Genomic DNA, 16650 nt, shown 5'->3' with positions numbered 1-16650 from the left:
CTCAGCTCGACTGAGTGTGTGTGTGAGTCCAGTGTCTCCTCTTCAAGTCACTCTGGGTCTGTCTGGCAACGCTCCCCCAAGCCCAAGAGAGGAGGACTTGCTGCCCGTCTTTCCACCCCTGGCCCCCTCACCCCTCTCAGTGTTGCCCCGTCTCGTAGCGCGTGCGTGTGTGTGTGTGTGTGTGTGCCGTCTGAAGGCCTTGGATATTGCCGGGGACCCCCTAGGCTGTGACTGATGCTGCTGCACCACGCTGTTCAGGGCTTGTCCCGGTACGAGCCATTCCCTCACAGACGCTGACTGGCGGACGTGACGGCGCTTTTCCCTTCCGTCGAGAGTGTGTCCACCAGCAGACGACATCGCTGTGGCCCTCTCGACAAGCCCTTCTATGCAAGAGTTGTGCACACACCAGATGGCAGAACGGGTCAAGAGATGGCCTCAATGACCCTCAGACGGACTGCCAGAGACTGTAACAGACACAGAGAGAGAGAGAGAACGGTCGAGTTGTGCGCGTGTGGGTGGGCGAGGACTTACATAGAGGACGTGTACGTACTCTGGGTTTACACCCTCCATCTGCTCCCCCGAGCCCCCCGGGATGCCGCAAAGTGGACTCGCAATCTCGCTTTTCCTCCTCATCTCAACCCACTCCGCGCTCGTTTCCCTCTTTTCAACAAAACAAGCCATTCCCTCCAATTCCACCCGCTGTCACTCGTTCCAATCTCCTCCCCTCCCCCCCAAGTCTCTCCCTCTTCCATCGCCTGTTACTCATCTTCGATCCGCCAAGGTCTCCTCCTTTCCCTTGCTCCTTTCGCGCTCTCCTTCAATGTCATTTGCTCGGTGATACCTCTTTTTCTTCCCCCAGCAAAAGAGACTCGAAGGACACGCACGACAACAAGAGAAGGGTTTTCCGACACGAAGACAGCACGCAAAAGAGAAGATCGTAGGCCCGCTGTGCCCATACATTCTTTAGGACTCTCGCCTTGTTTCCCGGACGCACGACCTAGACACGGTTCTGCCCGCCCCGACACGCTCGCTCGTCAACATCGACCAACACCCCCGATCGACCGAATCAACGTATTCAATCGACCGACAACTATCTAATCGAACGGGAGGAACATCAATCAGTAAAGAAAAGAAATCGAGGACGTTGCCGAGAATTTCGAGTTGGAAAAATCACATCTGGTGGCCGATTGAATCCGCACGAGCCATTTAGCCCCTGACCCGTTCATCGACCCTCGAACCCGCAAGACACGACACACGAACCTGTCACCGTCTTCGAGTCCTGGATCAGATTCGAGACCGCCCTTCATTCAACCTGCTCTTTCTTTCTTTCTTTCCTTTCCTCACTCTCGCTATACCCCCTCAAATCGTCATTATGAAGTTCTCATCAGCCTTCCTGGCCGCCGTCTCCGTCGGCGTCGCCACCGCCCAGTCATCAACCGCCAGCTCGGCCTACCAGAGACCAAGTGAGAACCCGACAGTAAACGCCATCACCTCTCACGGCTGCTACAACGCCAACGGCACATCATGGAAGATCTACCCCGTCGACGTCACCAAGCTCAGTGTAGGAAAGTGCACGGATGAGTGCAAAACGAACCAGAAGAAGAACGTCGCCGCTCTGAACGGAGAGGACTGCTACTGCGGTGACGACTACCCGCCCAAGATCAACGTCGTCGACGACAAGAAGTGCAACTTTGGATGCCCAGCATACCCGCTGGAAGCTTGTACGTATTTCCATTTGAACCCGCTCTAACAATTGAAGATGAAGGAAATCAGCTGACACAAGTATCAGGCGGTGGTGTCGAGGACGGCATGTTCTACTCCGTCTACAACACCGGTATCAAGATCGTCGTCTCCGACGAGGAGCCCGCCACCACATCCGCCTCCTCCACCGCGAAGGCCACCACAACAAACGCCGGCGGTGCCGTCGAGACCATCGTCGAGACCCCGACGCCGCCGCCCGCCGAGACCACCGCCGCCGAGAAGAAGAGCGGCACCAACGTCGCCGGCGTCGCCGCGGGCGTTGTTGTCGGTGTTGTCGCCATCGCTGCCATCGTCGGCGGCATCTTCTTCTACGTCCGCCGCAAGCGCAACGCCGAGATCGAGGAGGAGCACCGCCGCAACGCCGCCGTCAACGCCTTCATCGGCGGCTCCAAGCCCCCGAGCAGCAGCGGCATGTCCATGACCGACTCGCGCATGGATCCCACGCTCGCCCACCGCCGCATGAGCGATGGCAGCATCGCCGACAACCAAGATTACTCGCGGAAGATTCTCCGAGTAAGTTTTTCACCTTGAAGAATGTCAGACCAGGAGAGCAACGAAAACTGACATGATATCTCTAGGTTACCAACGCATGAGCACCTCACTTCGTGACGACGAACGACCTAGCCACTGGCTTACTAAATTACTTTAACATTCTGGCATCCGTGGCGTTTAGAGGTGTTCCTATTTCTCCGACGCTGGCTTACTCGGGGAACAAATTTTCCGATAAAAAGAACGACCAGTGTCGTCGGAAATTTCATATGTATCATGGTGTAGGGAACATATCTCGGATTTACGATATGGGTTTGCGTTGGATCATCTTCATCGTTTGGACACACAAAAACCGCCGTCGGCACGAAACACCCTACGCCGTCCACTCCTTTTGCGATCACCTTTAGACATTTCTCTCTCGGATAACACACACCTACAAATCAAGGGAGGGAGAAACATGGGGAAACACAAAAACGTCTCGGGATGTTTTTGCCCTTTCCCTCCCCGGATCAAACCTTCGCCAATCAACCCCCTCAATCATCCACACACAACAACATCATCATCATCAACATCTTAACGCACAAACGTCCTGGCCCGCCAATCGCCCCCGCTGGGCACTTTTCGCTTCTTACGATTCCCTCTCTCCGGGGGAGGTATTGGCGCCGGCCGAGATATTTTACCGTCTTCTTGCTTTTTAAAAAATCTCATCGGCGGCGGTTGGGGATATCCCTTTTTTTTTATAACGACATTTGATGGAAAGAGTTGCGACGGAGTATTGGTGGCGCCCTTACCCCCATCTTGTGTGTATAGTACAACGGCTCCCTCATATTATGGACGTCCGCGGCGTTTCTTTTATCAATGAAATGGTTTACATATACGGTGGTCTTGTATTTCACATGTTGCCTGACAGTTTTCCTCATTGGTCAAGAGCCGCTGCGCGACGAAGGGACAAAAGAGGGAGCCGGATTTTTTTTGGGACAGTGTTGGGCTAAATAAAAACCCTCTTCTTGGTTAAACGGGCTCTTTTCTCGACGGAAAAGAGAACATGGGGTTCCAAGGGGTTTGAGGGTTTTTCTCGTGGTGCTGGAAATCTTTCTGATAGCGTGGTCGATTGTACTTAAAGGAAATGGACCGTAGTAATCGAGCATTCAAATGACCTCATATCTCACTACACACTTGGCTTTTGGCGAACAGCTTCTGACAGCTCTGCGCGTGGGCTCCAACTCACGGATTCGCATTGACGGGATGATCTTGACAGTGAACAATGGCCGTGAACTGTTGGTTTCCTGGGGAAGCCCACCGACAGCCGTTGGGTGGTGGTGGTGTCTAAACCTCCGAGCGCCGGGTGCCTCCGAGCACCGAGCCAAACAGGCACCGAGCTCCAACTCTCACTATCACCGGGGAGGACTGCCTCGAGAAGTTCAAAGTCACCTGACCAGACGACGAACGGGCTGAGCCTTTTTCTCTCGCGTGTCTTCCAAGGTTGCCCGAGTCAAAATTTCTCCGCTGGTCTTCGCCAGCCCCCAAGCGGCGAGAGAAACTGCGCCGCCTGCTGCCCACCGACTGGGCCACTGAATGGCGGACCACAGGGACCCAGATCTGGGAGTGAATTAACCTTGGTAATTAACGCTGTCTGCTGCCCACGACCCTGCCCCGTTGTGTGCGCCTCTCTGTTCTCTGCCCGGTTTTTGGGTTGCTTTGGAAGAAAGGCCTCCCAGCACGTGGAGACGGGACAGAGTCAAGAGGAGGAGGGAGAGGGTGATTGGGCGTGGGAGAGAGGCAGAGGGCGTTTGTTAGGCGCAAGACTTGGGTGGTTCTCAGCTGGTGGGTGCGCTGGGGAAGTTATTATGGGGTGGGTTGTGTCATGTTAAGGACCCCTGACGATCGTTTTTCGGCGGTTTTTTTCTTTCTTTCTGTGTGGTTGCTGCGCAGGCCGCGCTAAGAGGGAAGACGGATGTGTGTGGATGTCAGTGTGTGTGTGGTGGTCGGCTGACCAACCGGTCGGCGCTTGGGCTGGTCTTCATTGGTGTCGGCGGTGCTTATGGCGATACGGAGCACGATGGAGATCTTCTTTCTTTCGGTTGACGAGTGGTTTTTGGAGGGGGTTGGTTTTGAGTGTGATGTGTTGGATCCTTACTTGCTGCGTTGTTAGGTGTGCTGGGTTATGAATGGGGGGTCTTCTTTGTGACTTGGCATATGGAGGGGCGGACCCTGATCCTCTGGCTTGATTTATCCCACTTGGGCCCCCCGTCCGCCCCCGACGCCCCCGTTTGCCGGCTTGGCCTGACGACATTTGATGGCAACCCGGACACACGTGAATTTGGTACAGGTCATTGGAGGTTATATTTGACCTACGGCGATATATGATGAGCTTGGAGGCCTTTTGGGGGCTGGGAGATGTTTCATCAAGGGCCCCCAAGGGGAAAATATTTACCGTGATTTACTTGTGTCCACGGGAGCCCTACCGTAATTCGGGTTCGGGGATTGAGCTGTGGAGTTTCTGTGGGCATTTTGATGTTTGCTGCCTTACGGAAGTTTGGGTCCTATTCTCCGGGATGATTACGGTTTGCTGGGTCTTGGTTTGATGGCCTGATAACAGAAAAACGAATGGGGGAACCCTTTGGGTCGATGGTCCTGGCGGGCGGGCGTGTCGTTCGGCGCCGAGACGGTGGTTGGGCTTGGGAAGATGTATGAGGATCTTGGAGGTCGGGTTTGAGGGTGTTGTATTTTGACGAGCGGGATGACGTCGGGATCGCTGGGGGATGAAACGATGATCGGCTGTTGGATTTCTCTGGGTGCGGCGGGGACGCTGGAGATGAGGGCACTTCAGAAGATTCTGTTCACATAATTGCTTTGGATAGTCTTTGAATGTAACATGATATTCTTGATACAAGTGCCTATGGACACGTATCAGAGCTTTGCTTTGGTTGGTAGCGCACTATAGCGTTCCCCAGAAACATGTCCTTCGTCTTCTGTTTCTTCTTCATCGTCGTCGCTGTTCCGATCATGACCAGACGAGAGTACCAAGCTGACTGTGACTTGAAGGCCGACCACTTTAGCCTCGAATGATGCGGTGATGGACTGTCTCTTAAGTGTCTGGCGTTGTTTGAGATGGAATATTTTCTTGTGCCGATAGATGCCCTTCGCCTTCGCCGTCTTGTAGTCTGTCAACAACTTATCCGCGTCAAGGCGTCTACCTACGTATAAGTCGTCGGAGCTGCAACCTTCAATCACTTTCCACAGAATCCCACGATACCGAGGCGCAGCGTAGAGCTCCACGTCGGGTTCGGCCTCGTGCACCAATTTGTGAATGACAACGGTCAATACCAAAACCTCGGGCACTTGCGTGTAGACGTCCATGAAGCCCGAGAAGTCTTCGACCAGAGCATCGCCACAAAATCCACCACAGGTAGGATCCCACGCCAATTTGGGATACTGGGAGAACCTGAGTAAGTGCTTCTGGTTAATATCCAATGACACTCTTAGAGGGGTTGATGCCACGCGCTGAAGCACCGAGTTCTCAAGACCATCGACATTTTTGCGGCAATGAACTGTGATTGGACCTCGCAAGTCTGTTGCAGCTGGTGGCCGCCAACACGCATGGGGTGCAACGCGGACATATCCTTTGGTTGTCCGTAGGAGACAGATGTGGACATCGCGATGATCGATACAATCCTCACACCGAATGCCCAGACGCATCAGCAAATGTGTGTCATCGTCGACTATCACCGACTCCATGTGGAACTGAACGCCTCTGTTCGTTAGGGAAAAGTCCGGATCTGAAAACATGAATCGAGTGCTCAATCGTGTTTTTGCACAAGACTTGAATTCTCTTGGGCTTCTGGCGAAGATGCCTCGGTAGGTTTGATCGGGTTCGCAAGACCGCCAGGCGAATAGCGACACATCTTTGTTCTGGCCAACAATTTGTTCTTGCAGCCGTTCGAACGCCTTTTGACCTTCCCCATAGAGCATCGGCATATTAATGTCGAATATGCCAAGAAGACAGTACGCCATGTCCTCAACACGCGTAGTCTGCCGGTCGGCTGCCCATGACATTTTGACACTTACGAGGACGTCCTTGAGTTGTTTGGTCATCTTCAATACATCCTCATCTATCCGCGTAATAAGAGAGAGATCGGAAGTCCTGTCCTTCTTTGTGAATCTGAGGCTCCATTCTGCGTCATAGAACTCGACTTCGCAAGGGGCAATGAGCTATTGCAGCGCCCAGCCGCGACTGAACCATTTGCAAGAGCCCATGTCTGAAATGTTATGTAGTTTCTTCCCATGGTTCGGCGACGAGCTTGCGGATGGTGGCAACGAATTCGCCGCTACGTGGAATGGGGCAAGGTCCTCTAACCAAACGAAGCATACTGTTGAGTACCGATACCACGAAAACATGGAGTTGATAGCCTCGCTCAGCTCTGCGCTGCTGGCTTTGTTGATGCAGCACGTGTCGACCCATGCATACTCGAGGCCTCGTTGAAGGGCGAGTTGACACGTTTGCTCGATTTTAACAAATCCCTCCTGTCGGGTTGCCCTTTCGAAATCTTTCATATTCTTGAAGGAAACTTCATCGTCACCCCAAGTATGCGAGAGAATAGCGTAGTTCACCGCCGACGGATCTGAGATCTCCTCGAGACGTAACGTTCTGGTATTGAGAAACAGCATCTTATCGTAGATGAGAGACGAGTTGAAAATCAAATAGTACCGCTGAGACAGTCCTGTACAGCATATGGGGCGAGGTGGACACCGCCAGTTTCGCGAGGAGCAGATGGAGCAGATGCAGCAGAGAAGGTGGGCGCAGCCTAGTTTTGAGCGTCAGCGCCTGCCCACCATTTCGTGGCTGCCTCATGTACAACCGCCAATCATATACGTAGAATAAGAGCAGGGCTGCAGACGCACATTGGCTTCTTTAGCAGGTTCGCCTTACCAATGGCGATTTCCATTTCCCTCGAAAGGTTGATAATGTGGCTGGCAGGTAGCCTACCATAGTACATGAACTGGCCAAGGTTCTATATTGACGAATATTCGCGTTTATCTGCTGGTACCAGGCCCAGTGTCTCTTCTTTTAGTCCACGTCAGGCGCCTCCAGCTTCGTGTGAATGTCACTCTCCGCACACTCCGCGCGGTGCTTCCTCCAATCCTTCTTCTGACACTCTCCGCTGCAATACTTGACCTGCAAGCAGCGCGTACACTTCTTCAGCTTCGTACTGCTCTCAGCCTCCGATTTGCCACAGGCTCTGCACCTCTCCACCTGCTGCTGTCTGCCTCCTCCACTCCTTCCCCAGGTCTCAAAGTCGACGCAGTCATCTACGAACGGGACCGCGAAAGTCGGGCTGATGGCGATGCGCGTGGCATACTTTGACGCGGTATCCCACTCGGGAAGAGCGACGAAGTTGTCCGGCAGTTTTCCCTGACCGCAAGAGCAGAGGACCTGCTTCCCCGTCTCCGTCGATACGGGCACCTTGCCCGTTTTGCGGTACTCGCACGACGACTTGTGGTCCCAGGTGCGGGTGCGCTCTGCAAGTGCGGGGAGCACCTTGCGCCAGAGGGTGAGCTCCGCGTCGTCGACGCTGATTTGGGCGCATTCGAGCTCGCGGAGAATGAGAAGGAAGGGCTCGAGCTCGTGGATCATTTTCTCGGTGAAAGGGATCACTGCGGCATCGAGAACGACGGAGCCGGAGGCAGGATCGAGACGGACGGCAGAGACGAGGATGAGCATGTGAACGCCGGTGTCATTCGAGGCGTGGCTCAGGCACATCAGACCAGTCTGCCCGCCCTGTAAGCCCGAGGCGAGCATGAACATGGTGAATACGGATTCTTTGAAGTTGAGGCGAGTGGATCGGGAGATGCCATTGCCGCGGCCTGCTTGGGCTTGCTCGCGGACTTTTTTCTCGCCGACGGAGAAATGACAGGCAATCATGTTGACCATGAAGCGGTTTGCGGCCTTGTTAGTTATATCGATGATGGGAAGGCGGTCGAGGTTGAAGTGCGGGGTGTTGAAGTCCACCGGAGTGTGTGATAAGCTCTTTGCGAGGGTAATCGGGAAGGTGAAGTCCACAAGGGGGCTTTCGACGCCTCCACCTGTGGCAGGGGCAGCAATGGGCGCGATGACTTCGAAGTAAGATGACTTGCGGGCGATTCGGATCTTTACTTTGCCTTCGCTAGCGTCAATGGGAATGGGAAAGGTGATGGGGTAGATGTGCTGCTTCTCGCCAAAGACAACGTTAACAGTAAACGGAGTTACTTGCTCAGTCTCGATGGGAACCTTATCGGTGAGTAGCTTCTTGCCCTTGGCGGAGAGGAAATCGAGATGGCCAGTGATAGTTGCTATCTTGTCTTGCTCTGCTGTCATGTTGGCAGTAAAAATGGCTTGAGTCTCTCCCTTCGCCTCTGTGGCAGACTCCGCGACGGCACCGGCGGCCTCGCAAGTCGCGGGGTATCGGGTCTGACCAGGCAGATACTTTGTGATGAATACGCTGGATTCATCTGCCAGCTTGCTTTCGTGAACCTTCAAATCCTGGCCAAGTGTTTTCTGGTAGACTGCAATGTTCTGGGCAGAGCTTTGGACCTCGAGACGTACGAAAGCCGTCTTGCGCTCGACTTGAAGCGCGGAAGATGGGACGTAGAATGACGCGATGAGAGGTGAGTTACCGGCCCATCCGGCGGGATCAGGCTCAACAGTGACGGAGAACTTATTGGAAGATTCTCGGTCGCCACTGGGCTTGACGGTGCCCCAGACGAGCTGCACATCATCGAAGAAGTTGTGCCACTTGTGGTCGGCATCCTTACCGGATACCAGGGAACCTCTGACGGTGGGGGACGCGATGTCCGCCTCGTGCGAGCCAGTAAACATGCGTTTGATCGCATTGTTCGGGACCACAAGGGTTACGGCCACAACCTCTGGGATCGATTCCCAGGAGTCGAAACCGCCGAGGTTGCGGTTTGGCTTAATTTCTCTCTGAAGCCAGGGTTCAGAAAATAGCCCCTGGGTGTGCATCTGCAGAGAAAAGTCTTGCCGCAAGTTGCCAGTGAACATGAGGCTTCTTTCGAAAGAGTACTTCTCCAAGAAGAGGTTAACTGTGCGATCAAAGTCGGAAACAGATAATCTTAGCTTGAGGTAGCGCATAAGGGACACCAAAGTCCCTCGGTGGAAGTTTGTGTAGGCTGTATTGCGAATAAGCTGAGCCATCGATGCCTTCGATATGGATAGAAGCTTCATCGGGTTTTCATGGGCAAAGATCTCGAGGTAAAGCTTAAAGAGCACGCCTGCAAGGGCCTCAGGGTCAACCTGAAGTGGCCCGGTGGTGTCAACTCCGGAAAAGAACTTGCTCTGCTTCCAGTTTATGCGGGTGTGTAGCTGAGTTTGGACGTCCTTCTTGTCTTGCAACGTGCCGGCCATGAAATTGATCAACATCTCGTCGACCCATGACACAGCCGTTGTATTGGTCCAGTACTCGACTGCGCTGGCGCCAAGAAGCAAAGACACAGTGGGCCCGTGGCCGTAGAGAACTCTGTCGAATCCTTCCTTGCTCGTGTCCTCTCTCTTCAGCAGAGTTTCCGTGAACACAGAAGACCATGGCTGAGGGGCAAGCAAGGGAAGTGCGGACGTGAGGAGGTTGATCGTGCCGACGTGGTCTGCGAGGTTGGATGTATCGATGGCATCAAAGGAGGAGGGCGCGGCTAGCTTGCCTCCGTACGCATCGGGATCCAGACAAAAGGGCCTTGAGTCAAACTGCCTGCGATACCATCCAGCTGAAGTTTCCTTTGTGGAAACAAAATGCTGAAGAGTCTGGCAGAAAGCAAGAGCCTCGCTCGCGACGAAGCGGATCACAAGCTTTTTCTCGCGTAGGAGATTGCCGCAAGCAGTGCTCCATTCGCGAAACTGGGTTTTGGCTGCTGCGAATGCCATCAATGGTCCATCTTTCGGATCGGGTTTCAACGGAGACGCGTCGGTGAGGGCTGCGAAACCGGTCGCAAGGTGAAATCCGAGGATTGGGTCGGCGCCGTGGTGCAGGACTCTGTGGCTTGATAACGGGGCGATGAACATAGGGTTAGGAATGTCACCGGACCAGCTGTGATTTGGTTTCGAGGTATCGAAGTAGGCATCGGTCGCGTTGGTGATGGCTTCGAAGTTTCCCGTCGAGAGAGGGGCAGCAGATCGCATGCCGGTTAAGCTTTGTCCTTCGCCGCCCATGACGACCTTTCTAATTTCTAAAGATCGTTTGATGGCAGATTTGAGCGCAGCCTCCTGTCCAGCTCGATCATCTGCAGAGGCAGTGTCAAAGCATGTTTTCCAGATTGCGCGGACGTCATCAAAGGTAGCCTCATCGACGAAGGGGAAGACTTTGCCATAGGAGCTAGCCTTCCAAGAGTTAAATGATTCGGATGCCGCGAGTAGTTTCTCGAGCTGATTTGAGAGAAGCTGAGTATCGGCCTTGGAGATGCGTAGGTCGTAGAAGAGGTTCCAGGCTGTGTTGCCGGCGGCGGCGTTATCGAGGAGCAATGAGAAGAGCAAGACATCGCGAGCTTCGAGACGGTCAGTTGCGGCAGAAAGGGACATCGGGAAAAGTCACATACCAAGAGTTGCCTCATCCCAATCGTTGCATGTCACGTCGAATTTACGACTCGCTATGAGGAGGTCAGTCGCTGATCCGTGAATGCTTGTCGCATGTGGGTATCACCGTACGCAGTCCAACCTCGTTGTACGCAGTGTGCAAGATGTTTCTCACATCTCCGCAGCCCAGAAGAAGTAAATTGGCATCAATTCCTTGGGGCAGACCTCTAGCCAAGTTGACGGCAGGAGTGTTGCCTACAGGGTAAAAGAAAGAGATTGAATTGGCGACCGTTGGGGTGAGCATCTTGGCGGCGGCAACGTATCTACGACAAAAAGCCGAAGCTTGTCACGAGTAGACAGAGCGTTCAATCAAGTACTTATTGGCTGTCAGTATAAGGTAAATATTGGTAGCTGAGGAGGGGTAACATACGGTCGAGCGAAGACTTGATGAAATAGCCTTGTCCAAATTTGAAGCCGGCGACTGCTCATCGAACGAGGCAACGAGGGGTGAACGTTGCAGTGAGGGGCAGATTCCACCAACTACCTGAGGTAGGGGACCTATCCAGGAGCTGACGTTCTAAGTAGGCAGGCCAGTCAAAGCTCGCGACCAGAAACAAATAAGCAAAAACCCTTGAGGTCAAGAGAAGGAAGAGTATCACCGATCTGGCGAGTAATGCAGGCTGTCGACTACCGTCCAAGCCGATCAAGGAGATGTGACGATCGTGTGTAGTAGCTGCTAGAGCTCCCTTCGACAGCTGCTCGCGGTGCATTTTCCTGAGGATGCCGTGAGTGGCGGCAGCTGGCAAAGGCTTATCAGCCACACGATCCAGACACCGCCTGGACTGGACGTGGCAGAAAAAGCTCAGTGGGTCGTCAGCCACAGCAGCTGCACCTGCCGGCTGCGATGCTTTTCGCGACTGTTGTCGCGTTTTTGCTAGACATCCGGCTTCATTTATTGGCAAAACAACCCACCACTGCGTCAGACCCCGCTACGAGCTCTTGCAGCATTCAATTCGAAGCCTCAAACTGCCTCAAAACACCTTAAATTTGATCTTTCACTGTCAAGGCAGATCAATACGACCTAGCGCCTGCTGCTTGCTGATCATCACCTCTGGGAAAGGTCGACGCTCGACACAAACAATCACACGAGACGTCCCGCCATGGCTCAGCCCACGCCGCGAGTCCGGCGCACGTCGCAAAATACGCAATACACGTACGTCTTCGAGACAGAACGCCTGTGAGGAGCGTGGATACTGACCTGACCCAAGTTACAACCTCTCGAGACGTATCTACGATGTCAAGACCTACCCCGTCCAGTCTCCCCAAGGAGCCACCATCTTTCTATACGGCCACGACAACGGCGTTTCCATTGCATGGAAAGGCGGCCGCCGCTTCAAGCCCGTGAAGAAGCAGCCTTCCCCACCCGAAAAGCAGAACGGAGCTACCGACGACGCTGTCATGATCATCGATTCAGACGACGACGAGCCCCCGTCCAAATCATCCAAAGCACCGGCTCCTTTCACCGACAAGCCCGAGTTCGAGGACACCGAGGAGGATACCCCATACCCGGAGATCATTCAAACGCTGGATCTTGCCCTCGGCACGGCCGCGCTGCACTTGGCGGTGTTGCCTATGACGCCATGCCCTGCCGATGATGCGGCCTGGGAAGGAGCCGACGTCCTCAAGGAGAAGATGGTTTTTACCGTGGCCTGCGCTACCAACGAGCTCTATGTCGTTGCACTCCCTCTGACGCCACCAAGTCCCGAGAGCAAGGCACGTCCTGAGCTGAGATCCAACTTGTTGGCCGGTAAGGCTGGATCTGGTGTGTGGGGAGAGAGGGTTATTTTCCTCGGTGGACAGTACAAGCACAGCGAAGGCATCGCCATGTCATTAATCAAGCCCAAGACTGAGAAGTCCGGTATTTCACAGAAGCCACGCCTTGTTGTGGCTGCGCACACCCGCGAGGCGTCCGGCACTCTTCGTCTCTGGGACGTTCCCCTGGATGTACAGCCCGGCGAAGCCAGCGGCCGCATCAACCCCTTCCAAACCGAATATCTACCGAGTCCTCTGTCGAGCGTCTCCTTCAACCCTACACATCTCACACAAATTCTGACGGTTTCTACGCCTCACGCTGTTCGCATCTATGATTACGCGCAGCCCTCCTTGCCTCCGGACGACCAGGCCGTAGGGCCTTTCCCCAGCCAAGGGTCATGGCTTCTCTCCCTGTACCACCCTTTCACTCGTCCCACTTCAACGAGGAAACCTTTCCTCGATGCTGCCTGGATTTCCCATGGCAGAGCCGTTCTTGCCCTGCTTGCCGACGGCACCTGGGGAATCTGGGATGTGGACGGCGCCAGCCCGCTTGGTGGCTCCCTCCTCGGGAAGAACAGCTCTGGAATCAAGGGTGCGGCGCTGACAGCCTTCAGCGCGACTGGGCATGTCGAGGGAACGGGTCCCTTGCGCGCCACAGCTGGAGTGCCAAGGTCGAACGGCAACGGGGAGTTCGTGCCTATGACACCCCACACCCGCCGGGATGCTGCAGCTTCCTTGAGTGCTGCCGGCTCTCTGGAACGCCTCGTAGCCGTTAAGGGAGGCATTGTGGTGACGCCTCTTCCCGGCAACAGCTCAGGTTCCGCCGATGAGAGCGTCGTACTGTGGATCGGCGGTCTTGATAATGTCTCCGTCATTCCCGCGGTCAGCCGATTCTGGGACTCGCAACTGCGACGCAGCTCCGGCGGCGGCGTGAACCTATTCAGCGGTACTACGCCTACAAAGATGATCCGACTCCACGATTTGGCCACAGGGCTGTTGGGTGAGAGATGCTGCGGCGTGGGTGCAGCAGTTGACTTTTCCAAGCTCAAGGACAACGATGGTGGTCTTCAAATCGAAGTTTTTGTTATGGGCGAGAGCCGACTGGTCATTGTCCAGGAGTGTGAAGATGCACCCGGTGCGAAGATTGGAGGTGTGGTTTCAACCCGCCGACGACTTTTCGACAAGAAGGAGCCACCCAGCGCCATTATTGTCCACCCCCGACCGGATCAGCCTCGCAACGTTTCATTCAACCTCAGTGTCAACAAGACGAGAAGCCTGCGCGATCAGTCCTATGGACGTGACAGCATTGCCCCTGACGACGATGCCACTCACGACTTTACGCTGCCCATCGGCAGACCGAAGTCCAGCATGGGCTTCGGCGGCTTCGCCAGTGGCCTGGAAGCCGCGGCGGACGTGCAAGGCGACGACGCAGGCCGCGACTTTGAGGAGGAGATGCTGGATATCATGGAAATTGACCAAGCTTTGACGACGATGGAAAGCGGTGGTGGACGCAAGAGGGTCTCATTCACTTGAGATCTGACCTACCGATGTTGGCTGACGAAAAGATTGAACTAGAGAAACAAAATGTACGATACCCATGGGCCGCCCACACGTACGCCCAACCTCGTTGGTACGCGCCAAAGACTAATGCAACTGATGCCTACTTTTCTTCTTCTTTCCTCTTCCCCTTTCATGCAAACACAATCGCAAACACTCGCCGAGGTGTCTTCAGACCAAGGCATCCGCACTTCAAGGTGGAGCGCAAGGAGAGATTCATCCTTGACTGCTCTGTATTATGAGCGGTACATCAAGAACCCCGTCCTCTGGGCGTACCACCGCAAGGCACAAGATCGCAAGATGAAGTGTTGTCGGGGGTAGGCCAACCATGACGGGGCGAGCCGACGGTTCCTATTTCAATGGACAGGGAATTTTTACGGGTGGGGGCATCTGGGTGGTTCGGTCTTGCGAATTGACCATTTGCTCTCCCAGCCTCCGCGTCATCCTGTCATCTGTCTCGGTTCCCGGACTCTGGTTGCCTTTGCGGCCGGGGGAAGATGGGACGGGCGGGGGATGTCAGGGTTGGGAGGTGGTGTCGTCGGTACATTTTCCCAAGTGATTGTGCGTGCAACGGTCCAGACTTGTGATGCGTGACTTGCTTGGCTTTTGTCTTACTTTCTTGCGGTATATTGCCTCCCCCTTCTGTGCCTTCTGGTGATTGCTCAGCGTCGATGAACTTTGCGAGATACTCGGTTTGTTGCGGTACTCATGCTGTCAACCCTTTTTTCTGAAAATAGGCAAAATCTCCAAATGAAGAACCGCAAATGCGGCAAGTCGTCTACCCACAACCACCATCATCTAGGCGCAATCTCGAAAAAGTCACATCAGATTGCCATGTCGCATCTACTCTTTGGGCTAAATGAGGCTCTTCCGCACCCAAAAATTGGCCATTCCGGGATGTGGCCGGTTGGCAAAAGGGGGCGGGGGGGCCGGTCCAATTTGGCTCAATCAAACAAACTTTGGCCCATTGTCTACTTGACGATAAGCGTATCTGGCCACCAAGCATGAGCCATGGGCTGTGGGTTCTCAGATAGATTCCGTCAGCGAGATAGACTTTTCGGGCGGGAGTGATTAGTTTTTGTGGTCTTGGCAGGTCTGGATTTGTCGGTGTTGGAAGTGAAATTGTGAACGAGTCGATAGCCACGTGAAGGTAGATAGACACCACGCGAGATTCCTCATGTGTTGTACAAGAAAAGAAGTTCATATTCAACGCTTGTTGTAATGGTATCAAAAGGTCTATAGATCAACTCTGCGCAACCCAGTTGCCTCAAGAGAATAAAAAAAAGAGCAAAAAAGTCGTAATCTCGTGAAAAAGGGCCTTCGAGACCAAGAAAGCAAACAACGGTCGTCCCTCTTCATCCTCCACACGCCCCGAAACCTCTTCCCGTCCTGGGCAGTGCATCTCTTTCAATGCTTCAACCCCATCTCGGCTCGTTGTCGGGAATCTGAGGCATCCCCCGCGGCTGGGGGGCCGCCGGCGCCTCGGCCCTCTTCTGGAGCTCCTCGCGGGCGCGCTTGGCCGTCGACGAGGGGCTCGGCTCCGGCTCGCAGATGTTGGTGTTGGGCTGGGGCTTGTTGTTGCAGACGAGCCCGCCGCAGCAGGGCTTCTTTGTGTCGGCGATGCTGGTGAAGCAGAAGCCTGAAGACAATTGTTAGTATCTTTAATGAGGTATTGTGAGAGTGAGGTTGTACTGACCTCCTTTGGCGATGCACTGTCTCTTGACGAGGCCGGCGTCGACGCTGATGGCGGACGCGGCGCCGACGATGGCAATGAATGTGACGAGTGTGAACTTCATGATGGAATGTGTCTAGTAGTTGTGTATGTAATGAAGGTGTTCTTTTGAGTTTGTATTGTTGTTGTTTACAAATGTTGTATCGTAGCGAATGTGTCGAAATGAAAGCTCGAAGATAAGACTCGTAAGGTTGATGATGGACAGGACTGCAGCGCATCCCACTCGGAAACGAGGGATCTCGCAAGCTGTTATATGCCCCGTAATCAACGACGAAAACCCCTGCGAGTCGTGCTATTACAAACAGCCGTAATATCAACCCGATCTCTTGGGACAAGCGGGGAGGCTGTGCAATCTTCGGAAGGCGGCGACGCGGTTACACACACCCACGGCACAAACTTGCGCAAGCAGATGAGCGAAGGTGACGGGCGGCCTGCCGTGTAACGATGTAAGATGACCGCCCCTCTGCGGGTACGCGTACGCTGGTTTGAGCTGGGTTGTACCAGGTTTCGGCGGCGTGCCTTTTTGCGCGCGTGTGTGTGTACCTGCATACATACATTACACTCTCCCACACACTGCGCTTTCTGCCGTCTCAAGGCTGGGCCGGGCGTAAGACGTAGGGCGTGCGTGATCAGTGGTTGCGGGTTCGTCGGATCGTACGGACTCGTGACAAGGGAGGGCAAGCTCCTGTGTGGGAGGAGGCACGACTCCTTGGGGAATAACTCCCCGGGGGGGCAAGGAAAA

At 54.4% G+C, this 16650-nt stretch overlaps 4 protein-coding genes across 4 annotated transcripts; 2 read left to right on the top strand and 2 right to left on the bottom strand.

Annotated features, from left to right (window-relative positions):
• Positions 1–1372: 1372 nt before the first annotated feature.
• Positions 1373–2354, top strand: COL26b_014236 (uncharacterized protein; the record flags this gene model as incomplete). The annotated part of the gene is made up of 3 exons (XM_053186812.1): positions 1373–1721; positions 1790–2274; positions 2340–2354. The coding sequence occupies 3 exons, from the start codon at positions 1373–1375 to the stop codon at positions 2352–2354; spliced, it is 849 nt and encodes a 282-aa protein (XP_053029246.1).
• Positions 2355–7318: 4964 nt separating this feature from the next.
• On the bottom strand, positions 7319–10813 carry COL26b_014235 (uncharacterized protein; the record flags this gene model as incomplete). The annotated part of the gene is made up of 1 exon (XM_053186811.1): positions 7319–10813. One exon carries the CDS (start codon positions 10811–10813, stop codon positions 7319–7321), a length of 3495 nt encoding a protein of 1164 aa, XP_053029245.1.
• Positions 10814–11967: 1154 nt separating this feature from the next.
• COL26b_014234 (uncharacterized protein) lies at positions 11968–14152 on the top strand (the record flags this gene model as incomplete). Its single annotated transcript, XM_053186810.1, has 2 exons — positions 11968–12020; positions 12076–14152. The coding sequence occupies 2 exons, from the start codon at positions 11968–11970 to the stop codon at positions 14150–14152; spliced, it is 2130 nt and encodes a 709-aa protein (XP_053029244.1).
• A 1439-nt stretch (positions 14153–15591) lies between these two features.
• COL26b_014233 (uncharacterized protein) lies at positions 15592–15972 on the bottom strand (the record flags this gene model as incomplete). The annotated part of the gene is made up of 2 exons (XM_053186809.1): positions 15592–15815; positions 15873–15972. 2 exons carry the CDS (start codon positions 15970–15972, stop codon positions 15592–15594), a joined length of 324 nt encoding a protein of 107 aa, XP_053029243.1.
• Between the last annotated feature and the right edge of the window lie 678 nt (positions 15973–16650).

The sequence above is a fragment of the Colletotrichum chrysophilum genome, assembly GCF_026319265.1.
Source record: "Colletotrichum chrysophilum strain AFK26 chromosome Unknown scaffold_314, whole genome shotgun sequence".
Classification (NCBI taxonomy): domain Eukaryota; kingdom Fungi; phylum Ascomycota; class Sordariomycetes; order Glomerellales; family Glomerellaceae; genus Colletotrichum; species Colletotrichum chrysophilum.
This window is presented reverse-complemented; position numbering and strand designations above follow the sequence as displayed.